General features: G+C 59.1%; 1 protein-coding gene across 1 annotated transcript in view; it reads left to right on the forward strand.

Moving 5' to 3' along the window:
• Window positions 1-342: 342 nt before the first annotated feature.
• FSCN1 (fascin actin-bundling protein 1) overlaps window positions 343-13,206 on the forward strand; it is a 23,648-nt gene continuing 10,784 nt past the window's right edge. The window contains exons 1-4 of the mRNA XM_058436408.1: window positions 343-1,284; window positions 11,208-11,364; window positions 11,447-11,568; window positions 11,817-12,038. Coding sequence (XP_058292391.1) covers window positions 453-1,284; window positions 11,208-11,364; window positions 11,447-11,568; window positions 11,817-12,038 — 1,333 coding nt within the window. The 5' untranslated portion in view covers window positions 343-452. The remainder of the gene's footprint in view (window positions 1,285-11,207; window positions 11,365-11,446; window positions 11,569-11,816; window positions 12,039-13,206) is intronic.

Consider the following 13,206-nt stretch of genomic DNA (forward strand, 5'->3'; position numbering starts at 1 on the left):
ACCGTGGTCTCTGCAGTCTCCATCGTGACCTCAAACCTGGCTCGTCCTTGCTCCTAGCGAGGCTTGGGGTCGGGGTGTCCGAGGTGGGGGACATCCGGGGGGATTAGGTGGCTGGCGCGGGGAGCCGGGGTTGTGAGGGCTGATGTCCTCATGCGGCGGCGCTGCGGGGTGGGGTGAGAGCACCGGCGGGGCAGCAGCGGGGGCCGCAGCGCCGGGTCCCTCGGCCCGGGGCCCCTCCCGCGCGGAGCCAGGGGCGGGGCAGGGGCAGGGCCTGGTGGCGCTGACGTCACCTTGCCTATAAAGCTGCCGGGGCGCCGCGAGCCCGGCTTTGTGGAGCGCTGCGGAGGGTGCGTGCGGATCGCGGCAGCCGAACAAAGGAGCCAGGGGCGCCGCCGCGGGGACCCGCCACCCACCTCCCGGGGCCGCGCCGCGGCCTCCCGTCCACCGCCACCATGACCGCCAACGGCACAGCCGAGGCGGTGCAGATCCAGTTCGGCCTCATCAACTGCGGCAACAAGTACCTGACGGCCGAGGCGTTCGGGTTCAAGGTTAACGCGTCGGCCAGCAGCCTGAAGAAGAAGCAGATCTGGACGCTGGAGCAGCCCCCTGACGAGGCGGGCAGCGCGGCCGTGTGCCTGCGCAGCCACCTGGGCCGCTACCTGGCGGCGGACAAGGACGGCAACGTGACCTGCGAGCGCGAGGTGCCCGGTCCCGACTGCCGCTTCCTCATCGTGGCGCACGACGACGGCCGCTGGTCGCTGCAGTCCGAGGCGCACCGGCGCTATTTCGGCGGCACCGAGGACCGCCTGTCGTGCTTCGCGCAGACGGTGTCCCCCGCCGAGAAGTGGAGCGTGCACATCGCCATGCACCCTCAGGTCAACATCTACAGCGTCACCCGTAAGCGCTACGCGCACCTGAGCGCGCGGCCGGCCGACGAGATCGCCGTGGACCGCGACGTGCCCTGGGGCGTCGACTCTCTCATCACCCTCGCCTTCCAGGACCAGCGCTACAGCGTGCAGACCTCTGACCACCGCTTTTTGCGCCACGACGGGCGCCTGGTGGCGCGCCCCGAGCCGGCCACTGGCTACACGCTGGAGTTCCGCTCCGGCAAGGTGGCCTTCCGCGACTGCGAGGGCCGTTACCTGGCGCCGTCGGGGCCCAGCGGCACGCTCAAGGCGGGCAAGGCCACCAAGGTGGGCAAGGACGAGCTCTTTGCCCTGGAGCAGAGCTGCGCCCAGGTCGTGCTGCAGGCGGCCAACGAGAGGAACGTGTCCACGCGCCAGGGTGAGTGGGGACGCTGCCCCCGCCTCTCCCGGTCCGTGCACAAAGCACACCCCACCCGCGCCCCTCCAGCCTCCCGCCCTTTCTCGCTCACGGCGCCGCTGCGGTCCAGAGCACTGCCCAGTGCGCCCCCGCTAGGCACGCGGGCTACCCCGCCTGGAGGGGGCGAGGGGTGGGGCTTTGCCCATCCTCGGGCGCCGCTGCCCACCACCCACCCCGGGCTGGGGTCGTGGGCTTCCCTAGGCCCCGCGGAGTCGCAACCATACGTGCATCCTCCTAACCCCCCCGCCCAATCTCGGCTCTCCCCACGCGCCCCGATCCCTCGGATCGACGGTCCCAGCTCTTGGGGAGCCGGCGCCCCTCGCCCATTTCCTCGTGCTCCTCCCCCCGCCGGCGGGCCTGGAGCTCGGGGGTCGGAGGCAAGGGTCGCCACTCGCAAGGGCGCGCCTCCACCCCCGCCAGCAGACTTTCGCGGGCGAGATGGGGGAGGTTAGCCAGGCCTTTGATCCCGGCGGGGCGCTCCTCCACCTCCCCGTCTGCCCGGCTTTCCTCCACCTCCTCCGGCTGCCGGGCGGGGTCGGCCTCCGCTGGGGGGTGCGCGCGGGGTGTCAGCCCTTCCCCCCAGCCCCTCCTCCCGCGTCTGCCCCGCGCTCGAGGCCGCGGCCTTTGTGAGCAGGGGGGCGGGTCGCCTCGACTGGGTCCTCCCTCGTCCCCTTTGTCCTGCTCCATCTCTGCAGATGGGAAAACCAGATGCGGCGGGGCGGGGGAGGGGATCGGCTTTTGCGGGTCACCCCTGCAGAGAAGCCCCCCGCGCCGCCCCCGGGCCCAGGGCTCGGGTCCCGAGGTTCCCCAGGAGGCGGTCTCCCTCCTCGCGCCGCGGCCCGGGAACGGCGTGGCGCGGATGGCGGCCCTCCAGGAACCCCGCCCTTCGCCCGCCGCGCGCGTCTCCGGGCCGGTGCGCTGAGCTCCGCTCCGTGGGCGACCGAGGGCGGCTTCAGCGCGAGCCCGGAGACCCCAGGCCAGCTCCCTCGGGAAGCCCCTACCCTCTGGTGAACCCATCCCCTAAGGCGCTCCCCGGGAACAATTGACTGCAACTCGATCCGTCCCCTCCGGGGCCTCCTGCAGGCACGGCTATTTGCGACCGGCCTGTGCGCCAGAAATGGGCCCCCACTGTTTCCCGTCTTTCTCAGATTCTCCCCCAGGGGATTTCTCTTCCTTTTTGGCGTCCTCTTCTACTCCTGGCGGAGAAGCTGTTCCTTGCTTGCAGACAGAGGCCCCGCTGGAGGGAGGGGCGTGGGGGGATCTTTTTCCCTGGATAGGAAGTCGGACCCCAGGCCTTGGAGATGTCTGGACGGGAGCCCAGTTTGTGTCCTCATCCCTCCTCTTGGAAGGAGCCCTCCTGACGGCCCCCCCTTGGCTGTGGGCTCTGCAGAAGGGGGAAAGACCCCCCATGGCAGTGGGGGTGAGGGTGGAGGCCTGGGTGGGGTAATGGCCATTTTGTGCCTGAAGTTTGCTACCTTAAATCCCAGAGAGGTGAAGCTGCTTGTTCTGGGTCACACAGCAAGTGACCACAAGGAAGCAGCATGCAGAAGTGGGTGCATTTGGCTCTAGAAACCCCTTTTCCTGTTTCCCACAGCACATGGCGGGCAGAGCTCCTCACCTGATCAGCAGGCATTGAGCCCTACTAAGGGGACCTGCTGAGCCATGAGTGAACCAGTGGGGTTCACGTTCTCTTGGGGACATTACGAAGTGTCAAGGAAAAGGCAGCGGGTACAGGTTATTAGATAGGTGAGTCCTTTCTGAGCAGGACATTTGAGCTGGCCTGAAGGATGAAGAAGGTGGCAGGTATGGGGGGGCGGTGTGTGGACCAGTGTTGTAGGCAGTGGGTGTCGCCTGTGCAAAGGTCTTACGGCAGGAAGGTACAGAGAAAGCCCAGTGTGGCTGGGAGGAAGCTTGTGAGGTCGGGGCCGCAGGACCCTCGATGAGAACTTAGTCCTTGCCTTGAGGTTGCAGCCACAGCCTCCCGTGGGGAAGAAGTCGGGGAAGAAGTCGCAGAAGTAGGTGGTGGTCTTGGCCCTGGGGGCCAGAAAGGAGCAGAGAGCCTGAGGGTGTTTTTGGCGAGCCTGGGCAGATACTCCCCTCTCCTGAGAAGCTTGCTGGGGGCGTCTGGGGTGTGATTCAGGCTGATAGGGTGGGAGGAACCAGAAATTGCAGCCAGGAGAGGTGGTGGTGATGGCTCAGCTTGGAGTTGAAAGGGATGTGGAACGGCAGGGGGGTGGGGGTACTTGGGGGCCGAGGTTGGGGCTCCTCTGGCCTCAGATCTTGGGGTCCTTATCTCGTTTCTATGTCAGCCAACTCCCGGGGGGCTTTTGGGGGAACTGGAGTCTGCAGGGGTGGGCGTGGGGGGCGTGTCTGCAGAGGCCATTTTGGACGGGCCTGCGTGGCAAGGGGGAGGTGTCTGCTTCCAACACATGCTGGGGAACGCCAGCCAGGAAGGGGAGGATCCGGACTTAGCTGGCAGGGGGGATGTGAATCATCTCTGCAGGCCTGCACGGGCGGGCCCGGTGGGGGCAGGGTGCTCCCCTTTGAAAAACGCTGTGCCCTGCTCTTCAGCCTCAGTTTCCCCATCTGTAAAGTGTTGCATTCCAGGCCTCCTTGGGCTGGCCCAGAGCTGCCCTGGGCAGGGGCTTTCAGCCCATCACACCAGAGGCTGGGTCAGCTGAGTGAGTGCTCCTTTGTCCTCCCGCCACGCCCCGGGCTCCTCCCTGCTCCCCAGGATCCACACCTACCCTGGCCCTGACCCTGGGCCATGCCTCTCCACACTTCCTGTCTTCTCTCACATCTGTTCGTGTCCTCTCCCGCCAGCCTCCTTGCATCTGGGGCTCCATGCCAGGGATAGGACCTGTCCTCCCTGCTGGCTTGGGACATTCCCTCTCCCAGCCACTCCAGATGGCTGACTGAGGAAGGGCTCGTCAAGCTGGGCTTTGCAGGATGTGTAAGAGTTCTCCCTACGAGGTGCAGGGCATTCTGAGCCCAGGGAACGGCTTGTATAAGGATGCAGAGGCATTTGAAATGGCCAGGTAGTTGCAGGAGTCGACTGGAAAGCGGGGTGGTGAGGTGAAGCCACAGAACATTCCAGGCCCCCTCCCCTAAATGAGATGGAGGGATTGCCTGTTTTGAACAAGCCAGGGGCGTCTGGGGACTGTTAAGGCCTGGGGGCGGTGATGGGAACTGGAGGGTGTGAGGCAACCAGAGGGTGCCCCTCTGAGCCACCACAGACAGAATGGTTCAGAAGGCCAGGCACACTGCCTCTCTCCTGTAATCCAAGCACTTTGGGAGGCCAAGGAGGGAAGACGGCTTCAGCCTAGGAGTTCAAGGCCAGCCTGGGCAACATGGCAAAACCTCTGTCTACAAAAAAATACAAAAAATTAGCCAGGCATGGTGATGCACGCCTGTCGTCCCAGCCACTCAGGAGGCCGAGATGGGAGGATCGCTTGAGCCAGGGAGTTTGAGGCTGCAGTGAGCCGAGATCGTGCCACTGTACTCCAGCCTGGGCAACAGAGCGAGACCCTGTCTCAAAAATATTTTTTTTGGCTGGGTGCAGTGTGGCTCACGCCTGTAATTCCAGCACTTTGGGAGTCCGAGGCAGGCGGATCACCTGGAGGTCGGGAGTTTGAGACCAGTCTGACCAACGTGGAGAAACCCCGTCTCTACTAAAAATACAAAAATTAGCCGGCTGTGGTGGCGCATGCCTGTAATCCCAGCTACTCTGGAGGCTGAGGCAGGAGAATCGCTTGAACCCGGGAGGCGGAGGTTGCAGTGAGCCGAGATCGCACCATTGCACTCCAGCCTGGGCAACAAAAAAAAAAAAAAAAAACCAAAACAAACAAAAACTATAATTAAAATAAAATAATAAAAAAAAAAAGAGGGAATGGCTCAAAGGCTGGAAACAGGGAAGGCCACTGTGAGGGGAGCTCACCAGGCAGGGTAGACCTCTCTAGAAGGAGGAGGGAGAGGTACCCATGGGCCTGGCACAGGAGACTCTTAATCTCCTGGCTCCCAGGGGCTTCTGTGGGCCTGTGACTCAGGATTTCTGTGCCTCTGTTGAGGAAAAGAAAAATCCTGAAGAAAACCCTGTTCCCATAGTAACACAGCTCTAATTAGAGACTCCAAGGCCAACCGAGGGCTTTGGAGCCAGGAGGGGCCCTGCTGGACTGGGGGGATGACTCCCCTTTCCCCTATCCCTCCCTCGCCCAGGGGTGCCTTACCCCCCGCGGTGGGTGCCTCACTGGCTGGCCTAAGCCTTTGCATCAAACCAGTTCCAGGATTGAACGTAACAGGCTGATGGGGACTGAGTCCTGGTACAGATGGCGGCAGTTGTGTGGCCCTGGGCTAGGAATGGCTGGGAAGCTCCCTTTCTTCTCTGGCTTGGGGGATGAGGTTAGTGTAAATTTCATGGAGTTACCAGGAGGATTAAGGCCGATGTGCATTCACACGTGGCCCCGTGGCTGCCCCCAGTTAAGCCCAGCGCAGCCACCGGAAGTCTCATTGAGAAGGAGCCTCCCGGCTTCCTGCATTTGTTCCAGGCGGGCTGGTAAGCGCCCTGCTTATTTGCAAGGCTGTGTGAGGACGAGCCCTGTAAACGCTAGGACGAGGCTGTGCTAATGTGGTTTCTGTTCCCCTGCCCCCCCCTTCTCCTTTTGCCCCTCTTTCTGGGGAACCTGGAGCCCCCGGTGCCCTCTGTTTTTTTCTGCTGCTGGGGTGGACCTAGAACCTCTCCCTCCGTCCTTTCTGCTGCTGGGGTGGGCCTGCAGGAGGCTGTCCTCTTACCTGGTCCCTAACTTCCCTCCGATCAGCGGACCCCCAACACGTTGGACAGGTGGTGCTCTGTGGCCGGCATAGGCCAGGGCCTCTGCGGTGGCTTTGAACACAGCAGGCTGCGGCCCCCGCCTGTAGACACGCAGGCCCTTCTGAACAGAATGAGGGGGCGGTAAGGGCAGCTGTGCGGGTGTGGCTCCCTGCAGCCCTGCGGCTTCTGTGCAGTGGGGGTGGGGCGGGCCAGACCTTTGCACAGCCTCTTGGCTGGTGGTGGGCCGAACGAGCAGAGGCCCCAGCCCTCGTTGTGTTCCCTGAGGTGTGGCCTTAGGATGGTTCCGGCACCCTGGGGACCCAGCCTGCTCACCTCATCCTCCTCTTGTGCTTGGCTGGGGTGTGGTGGCCCAGCCAGCCCACCCAATGGAGTTCCAGGCAGTGGATGCTGTGGAGGAGAGGGGCTACGGGCTTGAGGGGGCCCAGGGAACCTGAAGGGTGGAGCCCAAGGGGTTCCAAGAAGGGGCGGGGCCAGGGACCCATAGACAGGAGGGTGGGGCAGGGAAAGGGCGTGGCAAGAGGGCCGCCCACCTCCTGTCTAGAGAGCCAGCCAGACCCTTACTTTCTCTTGCTGTGTGACCTTAGGCAAGGACACGCCACCACCAGCCTCAGTCTCCCTCTTTGTGAAGTGGGATGAAGATCCCTGCGTGTGGAGCGGATGTGGGGATGCATGGTTGGGTCAGGATGGAACAGGATGGGGAGGCCGGGCGCGGTGGCTTACCCCTGTAATCCCAGCACTTTGGGAGGCAAAGGTGGGAGGATTGCTTGAGTCCAGGAGTTTGGGCAACATAGCGAGACCACCCCCCATCTGTACAAAATACTTTTAAAGTTAGCCAGGCGTAGTGGCGAGTGCCTGTGGTACCACCTACTGGGGGGGCTGAGGCAAGAGGATCCTTTGAGCCCAGGAGTTGGAGGCTGTAGAGAGCCATGCTGGGGCCACTTGCACTCCAGCCTGGGCAACAGAGCAAGACCCTATCTCTAAAAAAAAAGGAACTGAGGATGTGTCCTCTGGGTGTGGGCTCTACCACCCACTAGCCTCCCTCTCCTGTGGGTGCTGCCTGCCATCCACCGCTGAGGTCCCTGCGGCATAAAGGTGCCCAAACGAAGACACTCTCCAGCTCTGAGCCAGGCACCCATACAGAGCCCGGCAGACGCCTCTGCTGCTGCAGTTCTTAGAATCCAGAGCGCGTGGGGAATGTGAATTTGTGCTGCTGGAGCCAAACATCCCACCTCCAGGTTTTAGCTGGAGGAATCCACATGGATATGCAAAGCGATGTAGTTATAATGAATAGCAATTGTGGGCCGGGCGCAGTGGCTCCTACCTGTAATCCCAGCACTTTGGGAGGCTGAGGTGGGCGGATCACCTGAGGTCAGGAGTTTGAGACCAGCCTGGCCAACATAGTGAAACTCCTTCTCTACTAAAAATACAAAAAAATTAGCCGGGCACAGTGGTGGGTGCCTGTAATCCCAGCTACTCAGGAGGCTGAGGCAGGAGAATCACTTGAACTCAGGAGGCAGAGGTTTCAGTGAGGCGAGATCACGCCATTGCCCTCCAGCCCGGGAGACAGAGTGAGACTCTCTTTCTCAAAAAAAGAATAGCAGCTGCACTATAGCTTAGGGGAGCAAAACCCGAAAGCCACCTTAAGTTTCCCGATGATAGAGATCCCTGGGGTCCTATTCTGAGACAGAGTCTTGCTCTGTCACCCAGGCTGGAGTGCAGTGGCGGATCTCAGCTCACTGCAGCCTCCGCCTCCTGGGTTCAAGCAATTCTCCTGCGTCAGCCTCCTGAGTAGCTGGGATTACAGGCACCCGCCACCATACCCAGCAATTTTTTTTTTTTTTTTTTTTTTTTTTGAGACAGAGTCTCGCGCAGTGGCGCGATCTCAGCTCACTGCAAGCTCCGCCTTCCGGGTTCACGCCATTCTCCTGCCTCAGCCTCCGGAGTAGCTGGGACTACAGGCGCCCACTACCGCGCCCGGCTAATTTTTTTTTTTTTTTTTTTTTTGTATTTTTAGTAGTTTCACCGTGTTAGCCAGGATGATCTTGATCTCCTGACCTTGTGATCCGCCCGCCTCGGCCTCCCAAAGTGCTGGGATTACAGGCATGAGCCACCGCGCCTGGTCCTTTTTTTTGTATTTTTAGTAGAGATGAGGTTTCACCATGTTGGCCAGGCTGGTCTCAAACTCCTGACCTCATGATCCGCTCGCCTCGGCCTCCCAAAGTGCTGGGATTACAGGCGTGGGCCACTGCGCCCGGCCAGTCCCATTCGACTTTTTAGGGACATGGAAACATGTAAAGATGCCGTACAGAAAACAGTATGCAAATCCAGAGACAGAGGACATCTGTGCATGTTTCTTTCTTTCTTTTTTTTGAGATGGAGTCTCACTCTGTCACCTAGGCTCGAGTGCAGTGGTGCAATCTCAGCTCACTGCAACCTCTGCCTCCCAGGTTCAAGCGATTCTCCTGCCTCAGCCTTCCAAGTAGCTGGGATTACAGGCGTGCCCCACCACGCCCAGCTAATGTTTGTATTTTTAGTAGAGGTGGGGGTTTCACCATGTTGGCAAGGCTGGTCTTGAACTCATGACCTCAGGTGATCCACCGGCCTCAGCTTCCCAAAATGCTGGGATTACAGGCGTGAGCCACTGCGGCAACCCGCACGTTTCTTATGTGTAAGAAAAAAACAGCTAGAAAGTTGTGTGTTCACTGGCTGGGCACATGGTGGCTCCTGTCTGTAATCTCAGCACTTTGGGAGGCTGAGTTAGGAGGATCGTGTGAGGCCAGGAGTTCAAGACCATCCTAGGCAACATAGCCAGATCCTGTCTCTACCAAATAGAAAAAAAAAATTAGCTTGATATGTGGTGTGTGCCTGTAGTCTGAGCTATTTGGGAGGCTGAGGTGGGAGGATCACTTGAGCCCAGGAAGTCGAAGCTGCAGTGAGCTATGATTGTGCCACTGCACTCCAACCTGGGCAACAGAGCAAGACCCAGAATCAAAAAGAAAGAAAGATGTGGCCGGGCTTGGTGGCTCACGCTTGTAATCCCAGCACTTTGGGAGGCCGAGGCGGGCGGATCCCGAGGTCAGGAGATTGAGACCACGGTGAAACCCCGTCTCTACTAAAAATATAAAAAATCAGCCCGGCGTGGTGGCGGGCGCCTGTAGTCCCAGCTACTCGGAGAGGCTGAGGCAGGAGAATGGTGTGAACCCGGGAGGCGGAGCTTGCAGTGAGCTGAGATGGCGCCACTGCACTCCAGACTGGGCGACAGAGCGAGACTCCGTCTCAAAAAAAAAAAAAAAAAAAAAAAAAGAAAGAAAAAGAAAGATGTATTTGCCAACACAGGAGTGTTCTGCAGTGGGGTGGAAAGGGGACATGTCGGACTTCATAGTTTCCTTTTTTTTGTTTTAGAGACAGGGTTTAAAAAAATGTTTTTTGTTGTTTTTGAGGCGGAATTTCGCTCTTGTTGCCCAGGCTGGAGTGCAATGGTGTGATCTCGGCTCATTGCCATCTCTGCCAACCAGGTTCAAGCCATTCTTCTGCCTCAGCCTCAGGCAATTTTGTATTTTTAGTAGAGACAGGGTGACTCCATGTTGGTCAGGCTGGTCTCGAACTCCCGACCTCAGGTGATCCACCTGCCTTGGCCTCCCAAAGTGCTGGGATTACAGGTGTGAGCCACTGTGCCCGGCCCTTTTTTCTTTTTTTTAAAGACGTAGGGTCTTGCTAAGTTGCCCAGGCTGGTCTTGAACTCCTGGTCTCAAATGATCCTCCCGACTTGGCCTCCCAAAGTGCTGGAATTGCAGGAGATATGAGCCACCGCACCCGGCCCTTTTACAAGTTTTCTAAAGGAAAGGAACATGTACCATTATGTTTTATTTTAACTTTTACATAGAAGCAGGAACAATAGCATGAACCCCCAGACACGGCCCCCCAAGATGCGCTGTTCTGCTGTGCTGCAGCCCCATTTGTCCTTTTCTATGCCATTTTTGGTTGTATTTGAAGCAAATCCCTGACATCAGGGCATTTCATCCCAAAATACTTCCATCTGTGTTTCTAAAAAAATGAGGCCATTTTCTTATGTAACTACAACGTGATCAACACTAATCAATCCTTAACATCTAATTCTGGGCCACGTTAAGACCCTCCTGATTGGCTCAAGAATGTCTTTTGTGCAGTTGGTTTCTTGATTCTTTTTGTTTTTTTGAGACAGGGTCTCACTCTGTCACTCAGGCTGGAGTGCAGTGGTGTAATCACGGCTCACTGCAGCCTCAACCTCCTGCCTCAGTGATCCTCCTGCCTCAGCCTCCCAAGTAGCTGGGACCACAGGCGTGCACCACCACTCCCAGCTAATTAAAAAAATAATTTGTAGGCCGGGTGCGGTGGCTCACGCCTGTAATCCTAGCACTTTGGGAGGCCGAGGCGGGCGGATCACGAGGTCAGGAGGTCGAGACCATCCTGGCTAACACGGTGAAACCCCCGTCTCTACTAAAAAAAACAAAAAAAAATTAGCCGGGTGAGGTGGCAGGCGCCTGTAGTCCAGCTACAAGGGAGGCTGAGGCAGGAAAATGGCGTTAACCCCGGGGAGGGGGGGGAGCCTGCAGTGAGCCGAGATCGCGCCACTGTACTCCAGCCTGGGTGAAAGAGCGAGACTCCGTCTCAAAAAAAAAAAAATAAATAAATAATTTGTAGAGATGGGGGGATGAGGGTCTTGCTATGTTGCCCAGGCTGGTCTCAAACTCCTAGACTCAAGCAATCCTCCTGCCTTGGCCTCCCAAAGTGTTGGGATCACAGGCATGAGCCCCTGTCCCTGGCCCCTATTATTTCTCTAACTGGGGAAAGTCATGTGGGAACAGATGTAGCTGGCCTTGGCCTCTGGCTGGCCCTGCCTGCGTTCCTGGGTGCTCTCTGCTGCCTCTCATGTGTGCCACTGTGGGGTCTCAGCCGCCCGCCCCACCCCACCCCGTGGTGTTCCCTTGTCTCTGTAGTTCTGTGAGTTCAGGGCTGTGGTCTGCCAGAACTAGGGGGTGTGGGGCCCCTGTACCAGCCCAAGGCCTCCTCTCTGCAGGTATGGACCTGTCTGCCAATCAGGACGAGGAGACCGACCAGGAGACTTTCCAGCTGGAGATCGACCGCGACACCAAAAAGTGTGCCTTCCGTACCCACACGGGCAAGTACTGGACGCTGACGGCCACCGGGGGCGTGCAGTCCACCGCCTCCACCAAGTGAGTGCCTCCCTCTCACCTGTCACCCCCGCCTCCACCTTGCCTGGGCTACCCCGCCTGACCCTGTCCCGCCGTCCCCCAGGAATGCCAGCTGCTACTTCGACATCGAGTGGCGTGACCGGCGCATCACACTGCGGGCGTCCAATGGCAAGTTTGTGACCTCCAAGAAGAATGGGCAGCTGGCCGCCTCGGTGGAGACAGCAGGTAACGCCGAAGCCCCAGTTCCCCGGAGCTGTCCTGGAGTCCTGGAGGGTCTGGCCATGCCGTGGTCACTTGGTAGCCCCAGCCAAGGCCTGCTCTGTGCTGGGCATCCCCCTGGACTGCCCCTGCACTGTCCTACCCTGGGGCTGACGGCTGTGTGACCCCAGCTCCTGGCCCCCCCTCTCTGGTCACCCCAGCCTCCACCCCACTCCCTGCCAGGAGGCTCACTGACTCCCCTCTTTCTGGGACAGGGGACTCAGAGCTCTTCCTCATGAAGCTCATCAACCGCCCCATCATCGTGTTCCGCGGGGAGCACGGCTTCATCGGCTGCCGCAAGGTCACGGGCACCCTGGACGCCAACCGCTCCAGCTATGATGTCTTCCAGCTGGAGTTCAACGACGGCGCCTACAACATCAAAGGCAGGTTCTCCTGCGGGCAGCTGCTGGGCAGGGAACCCCTTGGTCGGGGCTGGGGTCAGTGCTGCGGGGAGCGCCCTCTGTACCCACACTGGACCCTGGCTTGGCTCAGGGCCATTCCGGGCCCTAAAGAGACGGGTGTCCCATGGCCACCAGGGGCTCTGGGATGCAAGCAGCCCCTTTCCCTCTTGTCTGTGTGGTTGGGGGGACTTACCTTGCCCACCTGACAGAGAGGTGTGTGTGGGGGAGAGCAGGGAGCGGGAGGAGAGCAGGGGTGGGGTGGGGACAGCAGGGAGCGGGGAGGTTCTGGAAAGAGTGTGCAGGGGAGGATGCGCCTCGGTTATGGGACTGGAGCCCCTTCCCAGGAGGACTCCCAACAACCCAGAGGTGCCTGTTAGGATTCAGAACATGGTTTTTTTGTTTGTTTTTTTGAGACTCACTCCCTCACCCAGGCTGGAGTGCAGTGGCGTTATCTCGGCTCACTGCAACCTCTGCCTCCTGAGTTCAAGTGATTCTCCTGCCTCAGCCTCCCAAGTAGCTGGGATTACAGGTGTGCGGCACCACACCTGGCTAATATTTATTTATTTATTTATTTATTGAGACAGAGTCTCGCTCTGTCGCCCAGGCTGGATCTCGGCTCACTGCAAGCTCCGCCTCCCGGGTTCACACCATTCTCCTGCCTCAGCCTCTCGAGCAGCTGGGACCACAGGCGCCCGCCACCAAGCCCGGCTAATTTTTTGTATTTTTAGTAGAGACGGGGTTTCACTGTGTTAGCCAGGATGGTCTCGATCTCCTGACCTCGTGATCCGCCCGCCTTGGCCTCCCAAAGTGCTGGGATTACAAGCGTGAGCCACCGTGCCCGGCCAAATTTTTATATTTTTAAAATTTATTATTTATTTATTTTGAGACAGGGTCTTGCTCTGTCACCCAGGCTGGAGTGCAGTGGTGTGATGTTGGCTCTCTGCAACCTGCGCCTCCTAGGTTCAAGCGATTCTCCTGCCTCAGCCTCCCAAGTAGCTGGGACTATGTGTGGGAGCCACCATGCCTGGCTAATTTTTGTATTTTTCGGAGAGACAGGTTTCACCATGTTGGCCAGGCTGGTCTCGAATTCATGGCCTCAAGTGATCCGCCCACCTCAGCCTCCCACAGTGCTGGGATTATAGGTGTGAGCCACCACACCCAGCTAATTTTTTGTATTTTTTTTTTTTTTTTTTTTGAGAAGGAG

Source organism: Hylobates moloch, unplaced genomic scaffold, assembly GCF_009828535.3.
Source record: "Hylobates moloch isolate HMO894 unplaced genomic scaffold, HMol_V3 SCAFFOLD_1, whole genome shotgun sequence".
Lineage (NCBI taxonomy): Eukaryota > Metazoa > Chordata > Mammalia > Primates > Hylobatidae > Hylobates > Hylobates moloch.